Below are 21,166 nucleotides of genomic sequence, written 5' to 3' on the forward strand. Positions count from 1 at the left end.
TAAAAGCCCTCAGAGGAGCAGTTTCCAGAACTCTTTAGACTATTTTGGTATTTCTTTTCTCTGTTAGATCACTCTAGTTAATATCCAGCCTTAGTATTTTGAATTTTTTTTTTCTCATGGTGGACACTGTAAGGTGTTGATCAGCATCCTTTTATAGAGCTCTATTACTTATTGTAAGATCACTGTCGTATCTGCTCCCAGCCTTCACTTCAGAGAAAAGAAACCCAATTAGCACAGTCTTTTTTTTTTTTTATCTTTTCATCACCTTTTCTGTTTAAATCCTCTAATACTGTTACAGTTCTCTGGATTCTGATTTGTTTAACTTTTTTCTTGGGAATGGATAAAATTAATTCTTCATCTGAGGAGCCATCAGTGACCAATATAGCAATTAATAGCTTCTGTGGATACATGTGATGCATTTGCCACCTAGTCAAAAATTCTTCTTCTCTTGTGTTTGTGCATTTGATTATATTCTATGATCTTTCTATAATGTGAAATTAATATAAAACATAGAAATTAATATCTGCCCCAAATAGAAGAACATATGGGTCTGAGTATTAAAAGAATAATATTTTAAACAGTATTTTTGTTAAAAACAAATGATGCAACTGCAAGGAGGACTTTTGTTAGCAGTGTCTCCTAAGTCAGAGATTTCTGAGTTTTGTTCATATACTGAGATTAAATGGGGAACAGTTTAAAAGGTTCTCATCACACTAAAAAGAGATGAATTAGGGGGTGTTTGATAGAAATCTTCAAAGTTATACATGATGTTAACGGTTTATAATTTCTTTCAGTATGTGAAAGATAACAGAAGCCAGGTTCAAAACAAGAAGAAGATCGGTTTGCTTTTAATGCAACAGTCATGCAGCAAGTAGATGTTAAAGCGTGTTAGGGCTAACTTATATGTGTGGTAGTTTACATATGTTCAAGGACATGCAAATAAGTTTGCCAAAAATATTATGTACATGGTTAGTAAATGGATAAACCAGGGTTAGTAAATGGACAAACCAGATCCATTCCACAAAATACTCTGAGGGCGAATAGCTGGAGCAGAATAAAATACTCAGAAATATCATAGGTACTTGTTCCCTGAGCATCTGCTGCTGTTCAGCTCTGAAGAGGTGACACTAGAAGAATTGCCTAGTCTGTGCACCTGTCTGCACCAATGGATCAGTTCCAATGCTGTCATGCTACCAGAAACCAAGGCAGTTTCCTAAGAGTGTTGCTTTTTCACCAGAGTTTGAAAGTTTACTTTTTTTTCCCCTGAGAGGAGAAATACTATCTCCCTACCTCTGAACATTATTTCTTTAAGGAGATATTCATGGGGGAATGTGTTTGAGCAATTTATGAGTGGCATAGAATGAAATTAAATATATAAAATACCATTATGATTTAGCAGAACAGGAAAGAAAATGGACTCTCCTTCATCAATTGTAATTTAAGAAGTTACAGAAAGTATACACTAAAAATCAGGAGAAACTGAAGAGGATGAAACCTAACCAATCTATTCTGTGCACACTTTATTCAAACAAAGGACAGTATTTCAGAATAGTCTAGCTGTGATATATATATCATACAGGTAAGTTCTAATCTGTTCTTCCAAATTTTCTTTACAAAGTACGGATACAAGGGCAAAGGAAGGGAAAGAGGGAAGAAGGGCAGGAAAATGAAAGAAGATGCTAATTAAGTAAAAAAATTTTGAAGGACTGAAAACTGAAAAGAGATATTAATTTAACATTTCCTTCTTTGCCAGTTAAGATCCTTTATAATCTGACAAGTGGCTATACCTTTGTGTATAAATTACTTGTTGAAAAGTAAAACAACATTTAGATAAACTCTAAATGAAGGTTGGAAGTTGAAATAAGTTTCTAAAAAAAACCCTCACAAAATCCAACCCCTTTACCTAACAAATCATGTCTGGCTGGTGCGCCAATGGAAGACATCAAATCTGCAGTAAGGTCAATGGCACGCAGCATTACCAAAAAGAGACATCTGTGTTTCAGACCTTGGAAAGCAGATAGCACTTTAAAGCATTTGTCTGCACTCCTTAAGCTCGTTCATGGGCATGGAGGAGTTGCACACAAACATTCTTTGAAAAAATACAGGCAAAGTAATTTTCGTATCAGTGGAAACTCAGAGAGGGCAGTAAATCATTCAGAGGAGCAGCCTTCTTTTCTGTCTAGCATAAAGGACTCACAGATTGGGCTTGCCATACAGCACAAGGTAGAATGTTTGGACGGAATTTGTGGAAAAGAGTTTATTTTTAAATTCAGGACAAAAGGCAGAGCTCGGGATGGCTATTCTTTGGAAATCAGATGAGAGGAAGATTGATCATCTTTATATGGAGGTTGTGGAAGCTTTCTAATTTAGAACTCAAGATACTAGAAATAGCAAAGTTGCTCTTCAGACTTCAGTGCAAATTGTGTTTTAATCCTCCCAGAATTTTTTGGTTAAGGAGTAGTGTAGTAGTTTTCTGAACAAAACAAAAAGTAAACAGATGAAAAGCTACTTCAGATGGCATATTTTCCATAAGTTTGATTGTTTAAAATCTTTTTTTTTTTTTTTCTTCCAATGGGGAATTTTCCTTGTCAATATCTTTATGACAAAAGTGTTTCTCCCAAATTCGTATAATGCCTCCATGTCCCAAAGCCTGTAAGAGAATACCCCATTGTAGAAGTCCACGTAGCATTTTTTTCAGTTTATTGCTACACATTCCCTTCAAAAATTAAATCATTCCCCTCAAAAGCTCACAGCTCATCAGCAGAGCGATGCTGGAGCTGTAGAGAAGGCAGCTCAGACCATGCAGTGAAAGCATCTCTTTACTGTCCGCCTCTTGATTTAGCAATCCTTGGGCTAGCGAATTTCTGAAAGGGGTCACAGTAGCATGGATTTTCAGCTGGTCCAAAAGATATACTCTCCACAAAGTATTCCCCTTATACCTCAGTGGCTGGCCCCTCCCTCCTCCCATCCCTGCGTGTGTCAGGGCACCCTATGCAGGGTGCACCCAGTGCTGTCAGGGACACACTGTCCCCTCTAGACATGGTATGGATCCTATCCTGGTTTTTGCTTATTTTCCTTTTTTTATTTTCCTCCCCTATTGTTTACTACTGGGAACATTGACAGAGTTCATGGTGAGTCAGTAACCATGGACAAGCTGGCCTGAATTGTCTATAAACTAAAGAGGAATGGAAGGTGACTGGAGAATTAAACAGACTTTTTCCAGCAAGAGGTTAGTATGTCAAGAGGTTAATGCACGGCTCATGGGGTCCAAGGAGGAACATCATCATGCTGTGTTCAATTTACTTATGTCCATCAACACAGGGCTTAAAGATTTTTTTTTTTTTAATAGGGTTGGAGGGCATTAATGCAATAACTAAACAAGCATGCTGTCTCTTCTGTCTTCTGGATATTAAGTAAGACACGTCCTAAATTGTACCTTATTATATTGTTATCGAATTCTCTGTTCTTTGCAAATGTTAAATGGTCATAGCAATGTAACTATAGATAACTTCACTGAATTTGGCAATGTTGCTATCCAGGCCAGCTGGAATTAATTTTTAAGATATGATTTTATAAGAAATCTAGTGCTCTTCTTACTGTCACATGGTAATTCACTTCTTTCACTAATTTGATAATTGTTTTTTTGGAAAGGGCCATGGATTTCTGGCAAGGTTTTTCTTCTATAATTTAATACTCTTTGATTCACATAAACCTATTGCTAGCCAGTAAATAATTTTTTAGCGTTTGTTCCATTTGTTGTTTAACAAAGAAGATAAATTTACAGGAAGATTACCAGAAATACCATCTTGCATTTTTGCTATTATTTTTTTTTTAAATACCATTTACTTATTTTTCTCCTTTCTTCCAGTATCTCCCTAAATACTAATAAATTTTTGAAAAGATTGGCAGCTCTCCTCTACAAGATAATGCTCAGAATTTGCTATGGGATTCACTGTCTGCACTTATGTACAGATGCACAATTTCACTTACCTCTTGCTCTCCTGCAGGTTTTTCTGTCTAATTGCAGAGCCAGAGAACGAAAGCATCTGTAGTGCTATGGAAAAAAAGTGGTCCTGTGCTCTTGGGGAAGCTGAGATCCAGTGCAAGCCTTAGGACGGATCGATGTGCCCGGCTCCTGCAGTTTTAGCTGCCTTGCTGGTAGGGATCATTATCCCAGGGGCTGTAGCTAAAAGGCCAGAAGCACACGTAGGAAGTCCATGCTGTTCAGATGGATGAGTTGAAGAGCAAGCTTGTCCAGGATACTGGACTCTTTAAAACCAGGTGCTCAAGTATGGCTGGTGACAGAAATCATGCAGGGTGGCTCGAACATTTTCCGTCACAATTTGATAGGATAAAGCCCCATCTTCAATCACAGTTGACCTACATTCCTAGATGCTTTGCACTGGCCTTCAGTAATAACATCTGAAAAGTGATCCAAATATGTTTGATGACCAACCTTTAAATCCTCTGCAAATGTTGTCCTCTGAGATTTTTACTTCCCCACCTCTGATTAATAGGTGTGATCAGATCATTGCAAAGTGCCTGGATCACTGTGGAAATTTTATGAGAAGTGCCAAGTGTCTTTTGCAACTGCTCTGCTGCTAGACTAGCAAGCCAAAGATTGCTTTGGCTGCCTCAAATAGTGCCCTAGGGTATAATCTATCAAGTCCTTATCTCTAAGAGGTGTTGTTTCATGTTATCGTCAATGAATAATGGATTTGGAAATTCTTTGTCATTATCAGTTATGCAAGCATTGCACTCTGCTTTTTCTCTAGGTTTTTCTTTTCTTCCTAATTATCAATTTTATCATCTGCGATTACATTTGGAAAGCAAGTAAATGTTCTTAAATCTGGCAATGATCCATAAGCTTTCCCCTGAGATCTTAACTTTTTTTGCACTTCTCTGCACTTCTCTCTTCATGCAACTAATTCTTTCCTCTTTGTTACTATTTTCTAGTGCTCCTGGGAAGAGTGGAAGGAAAGGGAGGAGTGCAGAACAAGCACCAGTTTTTTTCTATTTCGGATCATTCCCCTTTCCGCTTAGTCTAAAATCCTGTTGCATTTCTCACAGATGTTTGGCCATTAGCTTAAAGTAAACAGAATTCTTTTCATCGCTTTCATTCCTCTTCCTTTTCCTCTTCCTTGTTCCTGTGTCACCCTTACTATTTTTTTTGGCACAGGGGAGAAAACGCTAATCCTTCCTATTGCTCGGGCCTGGTTTTCAGCTTTGCTTGAGACACCTTCGCTGAATCACAAATTAAAATTAAGCCCTTTAAGTAAAATTGAAATTAATAAAAAATAATTAAGTAAATTTAAATTAATCTCCAAGTTTATTCAGACTATTTTATTAGAATGTACTGCACACACAGTAAATTTTCAAGCAGCTCATATTTTATTTTTTTTCCCCACTGAGGGCTTCACACCCATGCAGGAGTAAGTCCTTGTTCCCAGTGAAATCCAGAAAAGCTCTCTAATACTGTGCTTTGCAATCTGTCTTGAAATGTCCAGCCTCTGGGATGTTAGCCCAAATCTGACAGCAAGCAAGTGCAGAATCACTGTCTGCATAGTCCAGGAATTAGAAGACAAAACTTCTGGGTTTGGATATCAGAGGTTCAAGAGGTCTGGAGTATCTTCCTTGCCATGAGGGTAGGATCATAAAATCATTTAAGTTGGAAAAGGCCTTTGAGTCCAATCATTAACCCAGCACTCTCCAGTCCACCACTAAGCCACGTCCCTAAGGGCCAGATCTATGTATTTTTAAAATACCTCCAGGGATAGTGACTCACCATTTCCCTGGGAAGCCTGTTCCAATGCTTCTTTAGTGAAGAAATTTTTCCTAATATCCAATTTAAACCTCCCCTGATGCAACTTGAGGCCGTTTCCTCTTGTTCTGTCACTCGTTGGGAGAACAGACTGATCATGTACCTGGCTACAATCTCCTTTCAGGTAGTTGTAGAGGCTCCTTTTCTCCAGGTTAAACAACCCCAGCTCTCACAGCTGCTTCTCATGAAACTTGTGTTCCACACCTTTCACCAGCTCCAATGCCCTTCTCAGCACTTGCTCCAGCACCTCAACGTCTTTCTGGAAGTGAGGGACTCAGAACTGGACATGAACTTCAGGTGTGGATGTGGAGAACAGATATGGAGGAACTGGAAGGAAGATAGGACTTCTGGCAAGTGTCAGATTTGGAGAGTATGCCTTGTGGTCAGCTACCTCAGGCTTTTATTGTGATTTACACAATATGGGAACTTTGTTAATTACAAAAAGGGCAAAGTCATATGATTATATTATGTTCCTCTTCTCTTAAAGATGAGTGTCTATTCTTCACAAATGCATCAGTAATAAAATTTTGCCCAAAAGGTAAAAAAAGAAGAAAAAATCCCCCAAACCAAACCCATCAGAAACCCTAGGTCAGAACTTTTCTGAAACAAGAGAGGACTTTTGGATATATAGGATTGGCAGTCATGTGGAATGACAATTCTGGGGGACAAACATCCAAGGATTGGAAACATGGAAGACTCAGAATTTTGTTTTAAGGTAAGAAATACACTTCAAGGAAATGAAAACAGAGCATAAGGACAGAATTACATCACCTAACAGTGCTTGTTAAGGTTTGACATCTTGGTCTTTATTTAGCTCTTTGGCCCCTCTGACATAGAAATATGGTAGTATTGGAGAAAGAACCCATTACTACTACACTAATTAAGATTGCAAAGACTGTATTTCTGAATTCTGTGTGAGTTAGATCATAAGGCTAGGAAGCTTACTGCTATGTGAAGTAACAGTTTGTCTAGATAAATAAGTCAGAACCTCTGATATTATGTCCCAGTAACTGCAGCCTGCCTGAACTCTAACAGGTAAGGTCACACAAGGGCTCATTTAACAATTCCATTTTATCTTTTTTTTCCTGATATTTTCCGAAAGCTTGAGTTTTAGGCCTTTCCTACCTCTGAGTTAGAATTTAGCCACAGATTTCAGTGCAGACCTGCAAGTGAATCCTACCACTTATTCTGCCAGTACCAGAGCCCTTCAAAGGCAGAGTGGCTGCTGCAGCTGCCACAGGCTCTGACAGGGGAGGGAACACCTGACTGGGCCAAGGCTATTGCTGGAGGAAGATCTATCAGCTGGTGCTGATCAGGATCACCAGGCTCTTTTGGCAGCCAAGGAGCAGCAAGGCTGGCTAGTTAGGGCTCTACATCAGCCCATCTTTCTGCTCTATCCTTTCTTTTCCTCTTTCTCTTGCTGAACTTCTGGCTGTGCTCTTAACCATCTTGCAGAGCTCACTTGCTCGTGTTTCTGAGAAGCCTTCAGGCAATTTTGTACAGGGTTATTGGTGAAAAACAGGTGACTGAATCTCAGGAAGATTTATGTGAAAGGGCAGGTTTATGGTTTAGGTGAAGCGCCATTAAAGGATTCACTCTCTCTGACAGAGTCCTGTAAAAGTAAGTTTGCCAATGGTGCTGTTGATTGAGTAAGTTTGCCTGAGTTGCACTTCCTTGGATCAGTTCATCCCTCAGCAGCCTGGTGGGATGACTGCATGGATAAAAATGCATAAACTCTGAGCAAGGTGGCTATTATGTTCATACAGTAGTGAATTAACTTACTAGTATTTAATAAGCTTAATAGATTGTTTTTCCCCCTCCAATTCACCTTTATTTCAGAGAACTCCAAATAAAGAACAAGGATTTTTTCATTTTCCATCAGCAGTGATCTCTTAGGGTACAGATTCAAGGAATGTTCTTGGCTTGTGTGTTAAAGAAGCATTTATTTCTTCATGCCAGTTAAAGAATGCCAGTCCCACAAATTTAGAAATCAGTAAATTGTAAATTTGTCAGTATGTTCCTTTTTATTTGTTTGAAGTCTCAAAATAATTGTTCTTTGATATTTTTAGGGAATCTGAAAACAAGAAGGTGGTAATATTTTTTGTCCTTTTTTTTAAAAAAAAAGTTATGTTAAAAACTAAAAGCAGCCATTTTTTAATATCCTGTTTATAAACAGAGGTGTGCCAGATTTTTTCCTTCATTTTTAATTAAAAAAAAAAGTTTTGAATATGTATTTAAATATAGAGTGCTTTTAAGGATAAATTTACTGATAGTTTCTGCCAAAGTGTTCTGCAAAAGAGGATTTAGAACAGGACAGAAGATCCTTGTTTTATTAATCTTTCTGGTTTCTCTGATCAGTTTAGGCTTTTTGTAGATTTTTCTCAAGAGTGTGTTTACTGAAAATACAGCATCTTAAGCCAGAGCTAAGAGGGGAGTACTTGGGTTCCTGTGACTTGAATAACCTTTCCCAGAAACATACATGCATTCTGGTTTCTGGAAGCTGCATCTGGCTTGGGAAACCACCTCCACAGATGGAAATAGCTGGAGATGGCTAAGTGTGGGAGGAATTGCCATGGATGCCTACCTGCTCCTCCAAGACACCTGCTTATAGTTGGTGTTGGAAACTTGCTACAGGGCTGTTGTCTGACCCAGCATGGCCTGCCCTATCCACTCCCTGATGGCCTGGATTGCCCTGAATATGGAGCACAGGGTTTGCTCTCCAGCACTGTTTCCACAGGGGACTCGTGAGTGAGGGTTGCTGCAATGGCACATCCCTGGCATCCAGCTGGAAAGTCACTTTCTTGAGAACCATCCACGAAGATGTGGGTGTGTAAGGCTCAGGTGTTGGTAATTAATTTTGCCCAGTCTTCAAAGGGGAAAATTAATTGAATTACTTTGGTAGCTTCAGTCTATCAAGAGAAAAGATGTGACAGAAGCATCTCATGGCACATTCCACTGCCAATATACTCTCCAAATCTAATTATTACAAATAGGGTTCGACTCAAGCACCAGGAGAATACTTTTACAAGCTTGGTCTGCAACCTTGAAATGTCAGTAGAGAAACTTGAACTCTTGTGCTTTTAGTTTTTCTCACCTGTGTCCTGAAGGCTTCAGATAGTGTTTCATACTTAAGGCATGGAGTGCTGGGCCTATGGAAGGTACAGGCTGAGACTGAGACGTCTTTTTGGTTGCCTACTCTGGGAAACAGATGTGGTACAGATTAAACTAGCAGCACTGCGCTGTGTGAAGATTTGCAAATGTGAATGTTTGCTGGTTTCTGGCTATCTATATGAATTTGTTTCCTCATCCTATTCAGGAGCGGCCTCAGCTGTGTTTCTGGGTGATAGAATGTCTTTCCTATTTTTCCTCACAGAAGTCACAGGAGTCTCTGTGTTCAGGGGTAGGGTGGTGGTTGTTTTGCTTAGCAAGTCACAGATTAACCTGTGTACTGCACACATGGATGCAAGTGTGTGTCACAGCTCAACCCCTCCTTTTGAAGAGGACATAAGCAAGCAGTGAGAGGCAGCAGAAATTTGTCAGCTGGTAAAATTCCGATTCAGTGAATATGACCAAAGTTTTGCAAGTGGAACAGTGAGCTTTCCTTTTTCAGAGTTTTCTTTGTTCCTCTGTTGAAAACTTGGGCACAACATCTTTTTTCCATGAATTATCTTACTGTTCCCTGTCTACAGACCCCCTCTTCTCCTTGAACACCTGACTTCTGTCACATAAAAGTAATAGGTCTGGAAAAGGATGTGGATCTGAAGTGGAAGAGGCAGTACATGCCTCATGCCAAGGGAAGGAGGCACAGGTTTCTATGGAACCCAGACTCCCCAGGAATAGAGAAGGTGCCCAGCCAGGTGAGGTGTCCATCCTGCTGGTTTTCCTGCTGCTGCACCCATCCCGCCCTGGGTCTAAGGCCAGAAGAGCTGGCAGCACTTTCCCAGTAATGCTGGGAAAGAAGTAAGAGTTTGGGAGCTCCTGCACAACCCATAAGCAGGTAAATAACTTCTTAAAAGTGCTTATAGTTCCATGACAATCACAATATTTAGCTCCAATGCTTCTTCTACTAGGTGCTGGTGATTATGCTAAGTGCTTGAAGTTATACCATTTGTTGTTGCATTTATCTTCATCATATTATTTTGGAACCTCAAGCTATTGTTCATTTTAAACAGATTCTGCCCTCTAAATATTGATCCTGTTAAGGCTAAGTTAAATAATGACAACAGTATTAAAAATTCGTTTTGACCTAACTGTTGACATTAATGACCAGTGACATTTTCCTTTTCCTATATAGACAATGTGAGTCAAATGAGCTTTCCTACTGATGTGCTGCTGCATTTCTGGAGCAATTTGAGTTTATTTTCTAAATCTGCAACATGAGCAGCTTCTGTAAGAATCATTTTGCTGCACATTGCTCCAGGTTAACGTTGTTTTTGGAATAGTGTGCATGCAGTATTAAATGCTTTAATTCTGTGCCTCATTGACATTCACATTGTCCCTAGAGTTAGCTGGCTAGTACATTTAAAGAGGGATGAAATTCACATCAAAAAAGTCCACTGTTAATCTGAAAATGTATTTATAAAATTCATTTCTGTACCATCAATTTGTTTTCCAGTTAAAACTTTATAATGAAAAAAGCATTATGAAACATCATTAACTTTCTGGGTTTTTATATTAATGATTACAATTTTTGATATTTTGTTAGAAAATCTGCTTTTGTTTTGAAATTTCTGTAATGATATTTGATAGTAAATGTTTTTCCTTTTCAAATATTTTTTGTAGCCACTTCCTTTCTGTCAATTAAAATATTTTTGATCATGTATTGATAGCCTCTTCTTGTACTCTAACATTTCAGCACTTCCATCTGGTGCTCATATTTAAACGAAAAGTTGGAAGAGTGAGGGCAGAAGAGAGAAGACATGTTACTTTTACTTCTCCCTAAATTCCTCCTACTAAACGCGTAGTCCATACTTTTTGCATTTTCTTGATCTTTCCTCTTTGTTCTCCTCCGTCCCACACCATATCATAAAAAGAAATAATTGTGCAGGTCTGTTTTCCCTTGACTTCACTAGCCTTTTTTCCAAGAAGTAGCCACAAAATTGGAGCAAATCTGTGATTAAAACATGGTACAAATGTAAAAGGGCAGGTCATGAATTGTGATCATTGAGTTTCAGCTGAAAAATACTTGTGTTTCTGTTTTCCCTTAATCACCTGGTGGCTTTTGTAGGTTACTATTCCTGTAGTTTAACTGTGAATTCCAATGCCTACTCTAGTTTAATTTTTTTAATTTTATCTTTTATAACCTCTTTTTGTAATTTTCTTTTCCCTTTACAAGTATTTCATCCTTTAGGCTATAATTTCCTCTATTTGATTGTTAAGAACAGATGACTTTATTTTCTTTCTTCTCCTTTCTTGTTCAAAAATTAGAGGAAAAACATAGTTATTCATAATATTTTGTTATAACAAAAAAAAAATCTATGTACGTTAGTCATAATAATTAGTCCCATATTAACTTGGAGGTATTGAATAAGCTGAGACCTCAATATATTACTAGTCTGTCACTCATAAAAACAACATCTGTTTTTGGCAGGAGCTCAACAGTGCAGGTTTGAGTTTCATGACTTCAGACAGTTCCTAATATTAGAAAGACAGACATACACAAAGATATCAGAGAAGTCAATGAAGGTGGATCATTATCTGCAATTTTAAACTGGCCTCTTTTCCTGCCATGGTATGCAGGTTTTTAATAAACACATTTTCTATTTTCTTTTTAATGCTTTTTAGAAATGGAGAAATTCCCTGTTAAATCATATATTATGTAAATATTAATGAAACCCTAATTTTGTTCTGTAATGTATATTTCCAGAGTAAGATTTTGCTTGCTCAGCTTTGCAGACTTGCTTTCCTGTGTTCCTTCCATGGATTGTATGTTTATAACTGTATGAAAATGAGATCTATTTAATCTGTGCCTGAATGTGTACTCAGATTCTAAAGTACTAAAGAAATCACTGTCTAGTGACTAACTGGGTAAGCCTTGGAGATTTGTCCATTAGTGATAAGGTGATTTCTAGATTTGATAAGTCAAATAGAACTTTCTTTCCTGGGACATCAGTTTAGTGTTAGGAAGAGTTTTGAACTAAAAACTGGTTTGAATTAAAGTCTTGGCACTTTAAGGAAAAAGGAATACTCGCTCACTGGACACTTTGGAAGTGAAACCCAGGCAGTGTAAATCATGCAGATTCACCTTCTTCGGGTACCTCTGCTCAAACCAATACATATTTCTGATTTTCTATTAGTCACTAATGATCTTGGGGTTGGGTAAAATGCTCAACAGCCACAGCAAGGAAATTAATTTGTTTAACCTTTTGAAACTAATTTGCTTAAAACCATTTCTAATATTATGTTTCTAAGACTTAGTATGTTCATATAAATCCTGACCTTTCTTGAACAGATGGTGATAATGATGGCAATGAGGATGCTTTTGAATGGCATATGGGAAATATGAGGCCTAAGTAATATATTTGATTGCTGATGATCAAGCAAAAGCAAGAACCCAAGTTTATCATGAGGATATCTGTTTTGGATAAATCTGTTCCAAGTTTTCTATAAAAAATGACCCTGACTAGGTGCTTAGACGTGTAGTTGTTTGGTGCATACAGTTCTGACAATATTTTTCTGAAATTACATTTTTAGTCCTGCATTAATTGTATATACTCTAAATTAATTACTAATATTAAGTGATAGAAATAAAGGTCCTTTCCTATTAAATAGATTGAATTTATGTAAGTAATTATAACAAAATATTGCATTACATCAAGATAACTCGAAGTTAATTACATTTCAAACATTGCATATACATCTTTTTACTTAGTTTAAACTGAAAAAGAGCCTGGTAGCACTCTTTAAAAAAAAAAAAAAAGTCAAGTAATGTGTATCTCTAGTCTTTGAATAGTTTGGTAGAATAGTTGTAGAATAGTGCTTGTGACATACTGATGGCTGACACAGCAGGCAGGGGATAATGCTGTGTAACCTGACATTTCTCCTTTTTCAAAATTTCTCTTAACAGAAATAAGGACTGCATAAAACTGGCTGCTGTCTTCTATATGTGAAGTCTCATTATGTATGTAAACAGTTTAAGAAATATCTCTTATTTCCATTCTCCCCTTAAAGCACAAAATTAGTCTTTAAGTACTTGTATTTCTATTAGGGAAACAGAAATGTTTTATCTGCTAGGGAGAAAAAAGTCTTCATCAGAAGCAGTAATCACTGGGGTAGGAGGGTTATGTTTTATTATTACATTAGAACATACTGGAAACTATTTTTTTCCTGGTTGTTGGGAATATGATCTTTTAAAATCACCACTTGGAATCTTCAATCGTAGAAGGTCACTAAAGGAGTTTATCTTGCATGAGGATGAAGTTTGTCAGGAGAATGGTTTAGATCAGGTGTGCCACCACACACTTGTATATTTGCAAAGATGTATGTGGTGAATCTCAGTAAATTGGGGTGACTGTCTGTTACAAAGGATTATCTTTAGGTTTTAAGGGCTAATTATAGCAGTGGGATTATTACACTTTGTTCAAATGGCTGTGGATTACAGTTATACACAAGATGAATTAAAGAAATTAAAGGAATTAAAGTCATTATTCCTGTTTGCAGGAATAGTTAAGACTAAAACATACATTTTTGCTCTAAACTGAGGGCATAAGGAAGGATGAACATATTATTAGTCAATTTCTGTTTATTTATACTAAAAATTCCCACTAACTTTATGGCAAACTGTCCCTTTAGAACACATGGAAACTCAGTGATAGCAGTCCAAATTAAATTTTTGGGGTGTGGTGAAGAAAACTGTTTTGCGGATGTGTTAGTATTGTGAATAAAAAGGGGTCCAAATACTGAGTTTATCCATGGATGTGGAATAATTTGCTGGCCCTGCTATTTCTCTTGTTAACTATTCCATTAATATACAGAGACTATCTCAGAAAACTGGTTTAATTTCGACCTACTCTGAGATGTAAGTGAGCCCACAGCTTGAAAAGATTGACTTGGTTTCTTCTGGCTCAAGAATTAAGCTACCTGCCAAGAAGGCAAAATAGAGATACATGTTTCTAGCAATTTAAATTGATAAAACTGTTCTGCACACTGCTTTAAATAGTGGACTTAACTATCCCTTTAACTATCAATGACTTGACTTTTTTAGGAAATCATAATGCACTACCAGGGCAGATCAACATATTAGTGTCTGTCCCAAATATACTTTCAGCAGAAACTTTATAAGCTGAGAGATATATACTGGACAGTATTTAAAAAAATAAGTGGACTATTGAAATGCAGTACTTGTCAAATTGCTCATTCAGTGCCTGCCTGTTTAAGCAGTTCACTACCAAGTGCCACATCCTTGTGCACTTAGGTGACAACAACGCCCTGCAGTGCTACAGCTCTGGTGCAGAGTGGAAACTGCCCGGCAGAAAAGGACCCAGGAGTGCTGGTCAACAGCAGCTGAACACGAGCCAGATGTGCCCAGGTGTCAGAAAGGCCAGTGGCATCCTGGCCAGCAGGACCAGGACAGTGATTGTCCCCCTGCATGTGGCACTGGTGAGGCTGCTGGGCCCCTCACTACAGGAAAGACATTGAGGTGCTGGAGCGAGTCCAGAGAAGGAGAACGGAGCTGGTGAAGGGTCTGGAGCATGTGACTTGTGCCTGAGGGAGTTGGGATTGTTTCATCTGGAGAAAGAGACACTGAAGGGGGACCTCCTACAGCTGCCTGAAAGGAGGTTGTAACCAGGTGGCAGTGAGTCTGTTCTCCCATGTAACAAACACCAGGATGAGAGGAAATGGCCTCCAGTTGTAGCAGGGGATGTTTGGGTTGAATATTAGGATCAATTTCTTCACCAAAGGAGTTGTCAAGTATTGGGACAGGCTGCCCAGGGAAGTGGTTCAGTCACCATTCCTGGGGTACTTAACATGTAGATGTAGCACTTAGGGACTTTGTTTAGTAGTGAACTTGGCCATGCTCAGTTAACAGCTGGACTTGATGATTGTGAAGATATTTCCCAATGTAAATGATTTTATGATTCTATATATCAGTGTTAAGAAAACTGGGGGAAGCAGGCGTGTAGAATAACACCAATACCAGCTGCACAAAGAGACATTCTACTCTATCTCAAGTCTTCCTCACTCTGCATTAAGCTCCAGAAAACATTGACACTCTTCCTGTTTTTATCCAAGCCTTTATACACTGTCTTTTACGTGTTGTGCATCCTCCTCGCTGTGCTTTTAGTCCACATGGGTGCATTTTTTCCCCTAAATTGGCATTCCTCTAGCCATTTATTTCACTGTCTTTGCCTTTAGATTTTTTCCCCACATGATTATATTTCCAGCCCACTGACTTACCTATGATGGAATACTGTAGCATAGCCCCCACCCACCCTGTGTTTTGCAGCTTTCATAGGCCCCAATTAATAAATGAAACAGAGAGGAGTATAACACAAAGCAAATGAAATAAATTATGTGTTTGAGCAAAGAGGGGTTCCTGAGATGATCTGCATTATGTTTGGGAGATATAGTGAAAATACCCTGAGAAAAATGTTGCCACTCAGGCTTTGTCTGAAATACAGTAAAGCAGGCCACTGTTGCATTTCAAATTGATCCAAGGGATGATTTTTCATACAGATTTCTGAAATCAATAAACAAGAGGTAGCTGAAGTCAATTTTCTGTAGTAATTTTAAGAGCTATGACAAAATCTACTGGTTTGTGTATTTTGTATGCTTATATCAGTGCCCTGGTTTGTCTCTCACCATGATCAATGGCAAGCTTCCATCCACTTCAGTTCTGCCACATTACCTGCAAAAGGTCACAATTTCAGTAATGCAAAGCTTCTCCTAAAACCACAGTGATAGAAGTAATGTACCTGGTAGAATTCTTGGAAGCACGTACACAGTAATATGCTTTTCAAAATGCTTTTCAAAATTTTTTACCTTTTCTTCCCAAAAACCCCTCAACAAATAGTTTAGAATTTGTAGTTTTAGAAAGGTTTTCTTTATATTTAAATAACCAATGGCAACAGCTCTGGTGTATACTTCTATACTACTACTAATTTGAGTCAATGCTCAAGTTTCCTTTCACACTTGTTAACAAGAAAAGGGAAGATACAAGGAGTCCTTTTATACTGTCATATTTATGTGGATTTGTACTTCACTTCATGAAAAATTATGTTGGGATATCCTGCAGAATACAGCAGATCTTGTTTTTTTTTAAATAACAAATTTTCTGTCTTGACTGAAGATATTCTCTGATATTGTATGTATTTTGATACATGTGTACACTTCTTTCTGGGAAATTTAATCTGATATTTTCTAAAGCACTTTTGTGTGTGTGGGGGTTTTCCATTCATTTATTTATAATTATTTATTTTTCTTAATGAAAGAGGAACAGTTTGGTTTCTTAACTCATGTTCATATTATTTTCAATTTTTTTTTTTTTTGTAGAGTTGGGAGTGTGCTATGTAGGATTTTGAATTGCATTCTCTATCCTTTGTTTATCCAGAAGGTCTTGTGAGCCAGTTGCATTGAAAGGGTGGGATTTTCAATATTTTTGTCTTATGACTGCAAGGTGAGAGTGATTGCGTCTAAAGGTTAGAACACAAAATTGTTTCCTGTCCTTGTCCTTTTATTTCCCTTTATTATTATTATTATCCCATATTTCCCTTTCCTTGATCACAGATTCTCTCCTGCTGTTTGCATTTTTCAGTAAAGCCTTTTTCTACAATGACTGTTATGATATTCACAGAAAACAAGGAAATCTTGACAATATATAGAATGAAAATTGTAACAATCTAATTTTGAATGACTAGGAAATGATGAAAAAGATAGCTGTTACAGAAGGTAACTTGCATTTCCTGTAATCCCAAGAATAGTATTTTGTTGGAATTTATTTTTTACAAGATTTACAAAACTGAAAGAGTTAATTTTTTAACAGGTATAACTAAACAGCAGCCTTAGAGGCTATTTTATTGTTGGATGGAACTTGCATTTTGTCACTAACTCATCTGTTCAGCTTTTGACTCAGATTCTTTGCATTTTTGTTTATATCTTTGTGGTTAAATTATTAGACTTATAGATTTACAGTGACATTTTACAAACATATAGGTCTGCAACCATATTTTTCACTTGTGAAAGAATTGAAAGCAATCCTTGAAATGTGTTTACAGCTCACCCAATTATCTTAAAAGCATATCCTTTTAAAAAAATTGCTTCCTCTTTACAAACTACTGGAAACCTTAGCCTTAAGACGAAAATGGTTCTGATGGTGGAAGACTATTTTGAAACTTCAATAGATTAATTTTAAAATTTGATAGATCTTATTTTCTTTTAAGGTCTGGCAATTTACTACAGCAGTTAGGAGGTTTAGTTACGTACAGACACGGGCTGAGATTTATGAACATTTCCCATGCATTGTAAGGGTAGCTGATGCCGGATTGCAAAGTTCAAGGCACTACACATTTTTCAGCACAGCCTAGGTTCCTGTCTAAATTTACCTCCTTCTGCTCCTCAGGGCGTGTTATCACGCACACGATAGGTCTTTTCTTGAAAATGTGTTTCTGGTTCAGCTTCCTTGCTCCCGAGACTTTTCTATTTTGGTTCCCAGTGTCATGTGATCCCCCTGGCCAGTGAGAGCCCTGCAGAGGGAATGGCAACAGCCTGCTGGGAGCAATGTAAGTCAAAAAAAAACTCTTGGTTTTTGCAGTTTCTGTCCCTCACAGGCAATTTTAAATGCTGCTTTTACCCTGAACCTTTGCTGGGCACACCCAGTTATACCTATGGAAATGCTTAGAAGTTGGGTGTTTTGGTTTGGGTTTAGTTTTCACTCTTTCAGATGTTACTTTTCTTAATATCTTCCTTTTTTTCCTGTGTTCTGCAGTGTCACTGAGAAGTCTTAAAAAGCAACAGAAAACAAGCCACAGGCATTGCAAAAGTTGCCTAAAGTATGTCTTAAGGTGAATATTTCAGGTGCAGTAGTACTTTGTTTAATGTGTGCTATAGACGGTGCCATAAATCCTGTGCTGCCGTTGGGAAAGAACAATGTGACCCCCCTGTCCTGCCCTCCAGCTCCTCAGTCAAAATCCTTCTTGGAGGTAGAAAGACAATAGTAGATAAAATAATCTGAAATCACATGTTAGTGCATTTTCCAATTGGCTGAGACATAATGGGGAAAGGAATTTATTTAAATTAGAGGGCAGTCACACCCAAGGCAGTGTATTGTTTTTCTGGTATGAATGAAGTGAAATGCTGTATTTTGATCTCAGCTGATGCTGAGCAATACTTATGTACATGATATTGAAACAATGTATTTAGTGAGATTTATCATCAGGGTGCTTCCTGGTACCAAGTAAGAGTCTGATCCTTCTATTTTTCAGCACAGGTTTTGAACTCGGTAGAATTTACTTGGTAATTACTGAGTAATAGTTTTCTCTAACTGCATTTTGTTTTCTTAGATAAATATGTTTTTCCAAAAATCATTCTCCCCCATGGTTGGATATATATATGTTTTACTTATTTTCTGGTTTTGGGGTTTTGGCTTTTGTTTTGATTTAATTTGATTTTCTTACATTTTTCTTTTTTTCTGAATTAAACATGCTTTCTTTGTAGTTTATTTTTAAGTTTTGGAGTTAGTGTTTAAGCTAAGCCTATTTTAAACTTGGGTCCCTAAGTGATATGCTTTGATATCAGACAAAAGTTGGAGAATGAGTGTTTGGAAAAAGGTGTAATGAAATAAGCTGGAATCTTTCTATTTCCCTTCATGGCTATAGCATGGACATCCTATCACATCACTTGGAGGTGCAGAAGCCATTACTGAACATTGCTTTATTTTCTTTGTCTTTCTGATCTATACCCTAACAACCAGGTAATAAATCAAGGACAATTCAACTGTTGGAAGACTTTCTTCTCTTTCCCCCTTCCCCAGATTAATTCGGAACAGAGAAATTTCTTGTCATGGTTACACTGAAGTAGAAAGAGCATGTTAGGTTTTCAGTTCAGTACTCATCATCATAGGCACTGGGAAAAAAGTTCCAAATTCTGTGTTGGTTGAATTGTTGCAGTGTCAGAAGAGCAACAGTATCTCTCTGTAAATATCTGACTCAGAAACTAAAACCAATTAGAAAAAAAACAATTAAAACCAATTCGTTGTGCAAACTAGATGAAATTTAGGAGCCAACCTTACAGAACTTTTGTTTAAAGGTTTGTGTTGCTGCTTTTGATAATAAAGTGAAGCATGTGCAGGACTGAAGACTGCTTACAATGATTTAAAGAAAAACATTTGTCCATTAGATTATAAACCAAGTTCTAATTCAGTGTTGTCTATTTGCTTTCACTTCATGAGTTTGCACGGTACCAATGTGCAAACACTGGGAATTCTGAGATTGCAGCTGGGAGATGGATTTCCCATTGCTTCCTATAACACAGTGCTCAGGCTTGTGGATACAAGCTTGAGAATTGTGCCAATCTTGCGGCAACCAGAGAAATTGTGATAGGTGAAATATGAGTTAAAATAGAAGATCTGTGTTATCACTTATTTTCTTTTTCTTTTATTTTCCCCCCTACTTATTTATTTACTTTGTGCTCATTGGTTGTCTTTGTTTCTGGAAAGGAACGTACAGAAAGAGAAAAAGAGCATACAAAAAAAATGAATTGGGGGAGGGTGGACAGTAAAAAGCTTGGCAATGAGGACATTCAAACAGTTGCACAGCTTTCCCAGGGAGGTTATGGAGTCTCCATGCGTGGAGACACTCCCAGGCGAGCCCTGCCCTGATCCTGAGCAACCTGCTGTGGGTGACCCTGCTGGATCAGGGGGTTGTGCTGCATGACAGGGACTCTGAGGTCCTTCTGAGGCACTGTGATCCCATCAGTCTCAGAATTCCCCTCTGCCATTTGGAGCACTGTAGACAGCACTGTTACTCTGGGTAGAGATCAAAGGTCATGTGTAGACTTTAATCTTAGACTGTTGCTCTCACAGTTTAGACCTTGTCATTTTGCTCCTCAGTTGAGTCATTCATTCATTTGAGAATCAACTTTGAATGACTCCTCAGATGAGTCATTAATCATTAATTTGGCGTGATGGCCACGTTTGTCTCGCTGCCATGGCCCAACACACCCTGCCTGAAATGTCACTGCCCAGCGAGGGATGGCACACTGAGAGCAGCTACTCCAAGGTACTCCAGGCAGCAGTCTTGAATCCCATGTCTTTTGTCTGCTCTCTCCTCAGGCACTAAGGAGGCACTGATGAAAAGAGAATGAGAAAAGAGTAAAATTAATGGGAGTACTGTGGGAAGAGTGTAAGTAGAAAATAAAGGACTGAGGACTGAGTTCTTACACTCATCTTGCTACTCTACTTGAATCTCGCTGTGGCGTCTCCAGAAGCTGAGGAGGGGATGTAGATTGCATAGGCTGTGCCAGGGATTGTGGAAGGAGGGGAGGAAGAAATAGATCTCACAGGAGCCCTTGGAGGCTGCTGAGAAGCATTAAGCCCCTGTCCCATACACTGTATGCAGAGTTGTACCGTAGAGACCTGACGAGTGGTAGGTACAAGGGAACATAAGATCACTCGGCAGGAAGTGGAAGTATGATAGCAGAGAAAAGAGAAAACAAAATTTTAATATTTTTTTTTAATATAGAAAAAGCAACATAAAATGTGCATGAAAGGCATAGATAGCTCAAGTAATACCTTTCATATTAACATATGGATATAATTTAAAATAAAAATGGCAAAAACCAATAACTTGACTTGCGTTGTGGAAAGATTGTTTTAAATCTTTCTGCTGTAATGCTGTAGGTGATGATTTTGCTTAAGGACTATTTATCTTGATGAGATGTGGAACACTCATCCTGAAAGCAATTGCCAACATAAATCCAAACAGGTGACTGTGAATAAATTCAGACTGGAGCTGGAAAAGTAGATGGGTTCAGCCTCCTATCAGAAGGGTAGGCTAGGACATGTCGCTTGTTTACAACATGCTCAGGGAGTTGGCTACAGGTGATGAGGGTTTGGTAGCAAGGATTACACTCGGTGACTCAGATGTCTATTTCTGTTTCTGGCTAAATAGTGTAATTAGAATTTAGACAGCATGTTTTTCCTGAAAAAGACACATTTTAAAAATATGACAATTAATTTTTTTAATTTATTATTTGCTTTTGTTTTTCTTCCTTTTTGGAGAATAATGCTATAGATAAATGGGAAATAAATTTGTGCAATGCTTTCTTGAAGATGGATATAAGCAAGGGTGAAATACTCCTTTTTATGAATTTTAGGGAAAAAAGCCCCACATTCCAAGAAGCCAGAAGCAG

At 37.9% G+C, this 21,166-nt stretch overlaps 1 protein-coding gene across 1 annotated transcript in view; it reads left to right on the forward strand.

Annotated features, from left to right (window-relative positions):
* Window positions 1-17,499: 17,499 nt before the first annotated feature.
* The window catches only part of ESR1 (estrogen receptor 1), a 161,813-nt gene continuing 158,146 nt past the window's right edge, over window positions 17,500-21,166 (forward strand). The window contains 1 exon segment of the mRNA XM_041469853.1: window positions 17,500-17,538. Within this exon segment, the coding sequence (XP_041325787.1) occupies window positions 17,514-17,538 (25 nt within the window). The 5' untranslated portion in view covers window positions 17,500-17,513.

This window comes from Pyrgilauda ruficollis, unplaced genomic scaffold (assembly GCF_017590135.1).
Source record: "Pyrgilauda ruficollis isolate IOZ18807 unplaced genomic scaffold, ASM1759013v1 scaffold24, whole genome shotgun sequence".
Classification (NCBI taxonomy): domain Eukaryota; kingdom Metazoa; phylum Chordata; class Aves; order Passeriformes; family Passeridae; genus Pyrgilauda; species Pyrgilauda ruficollis.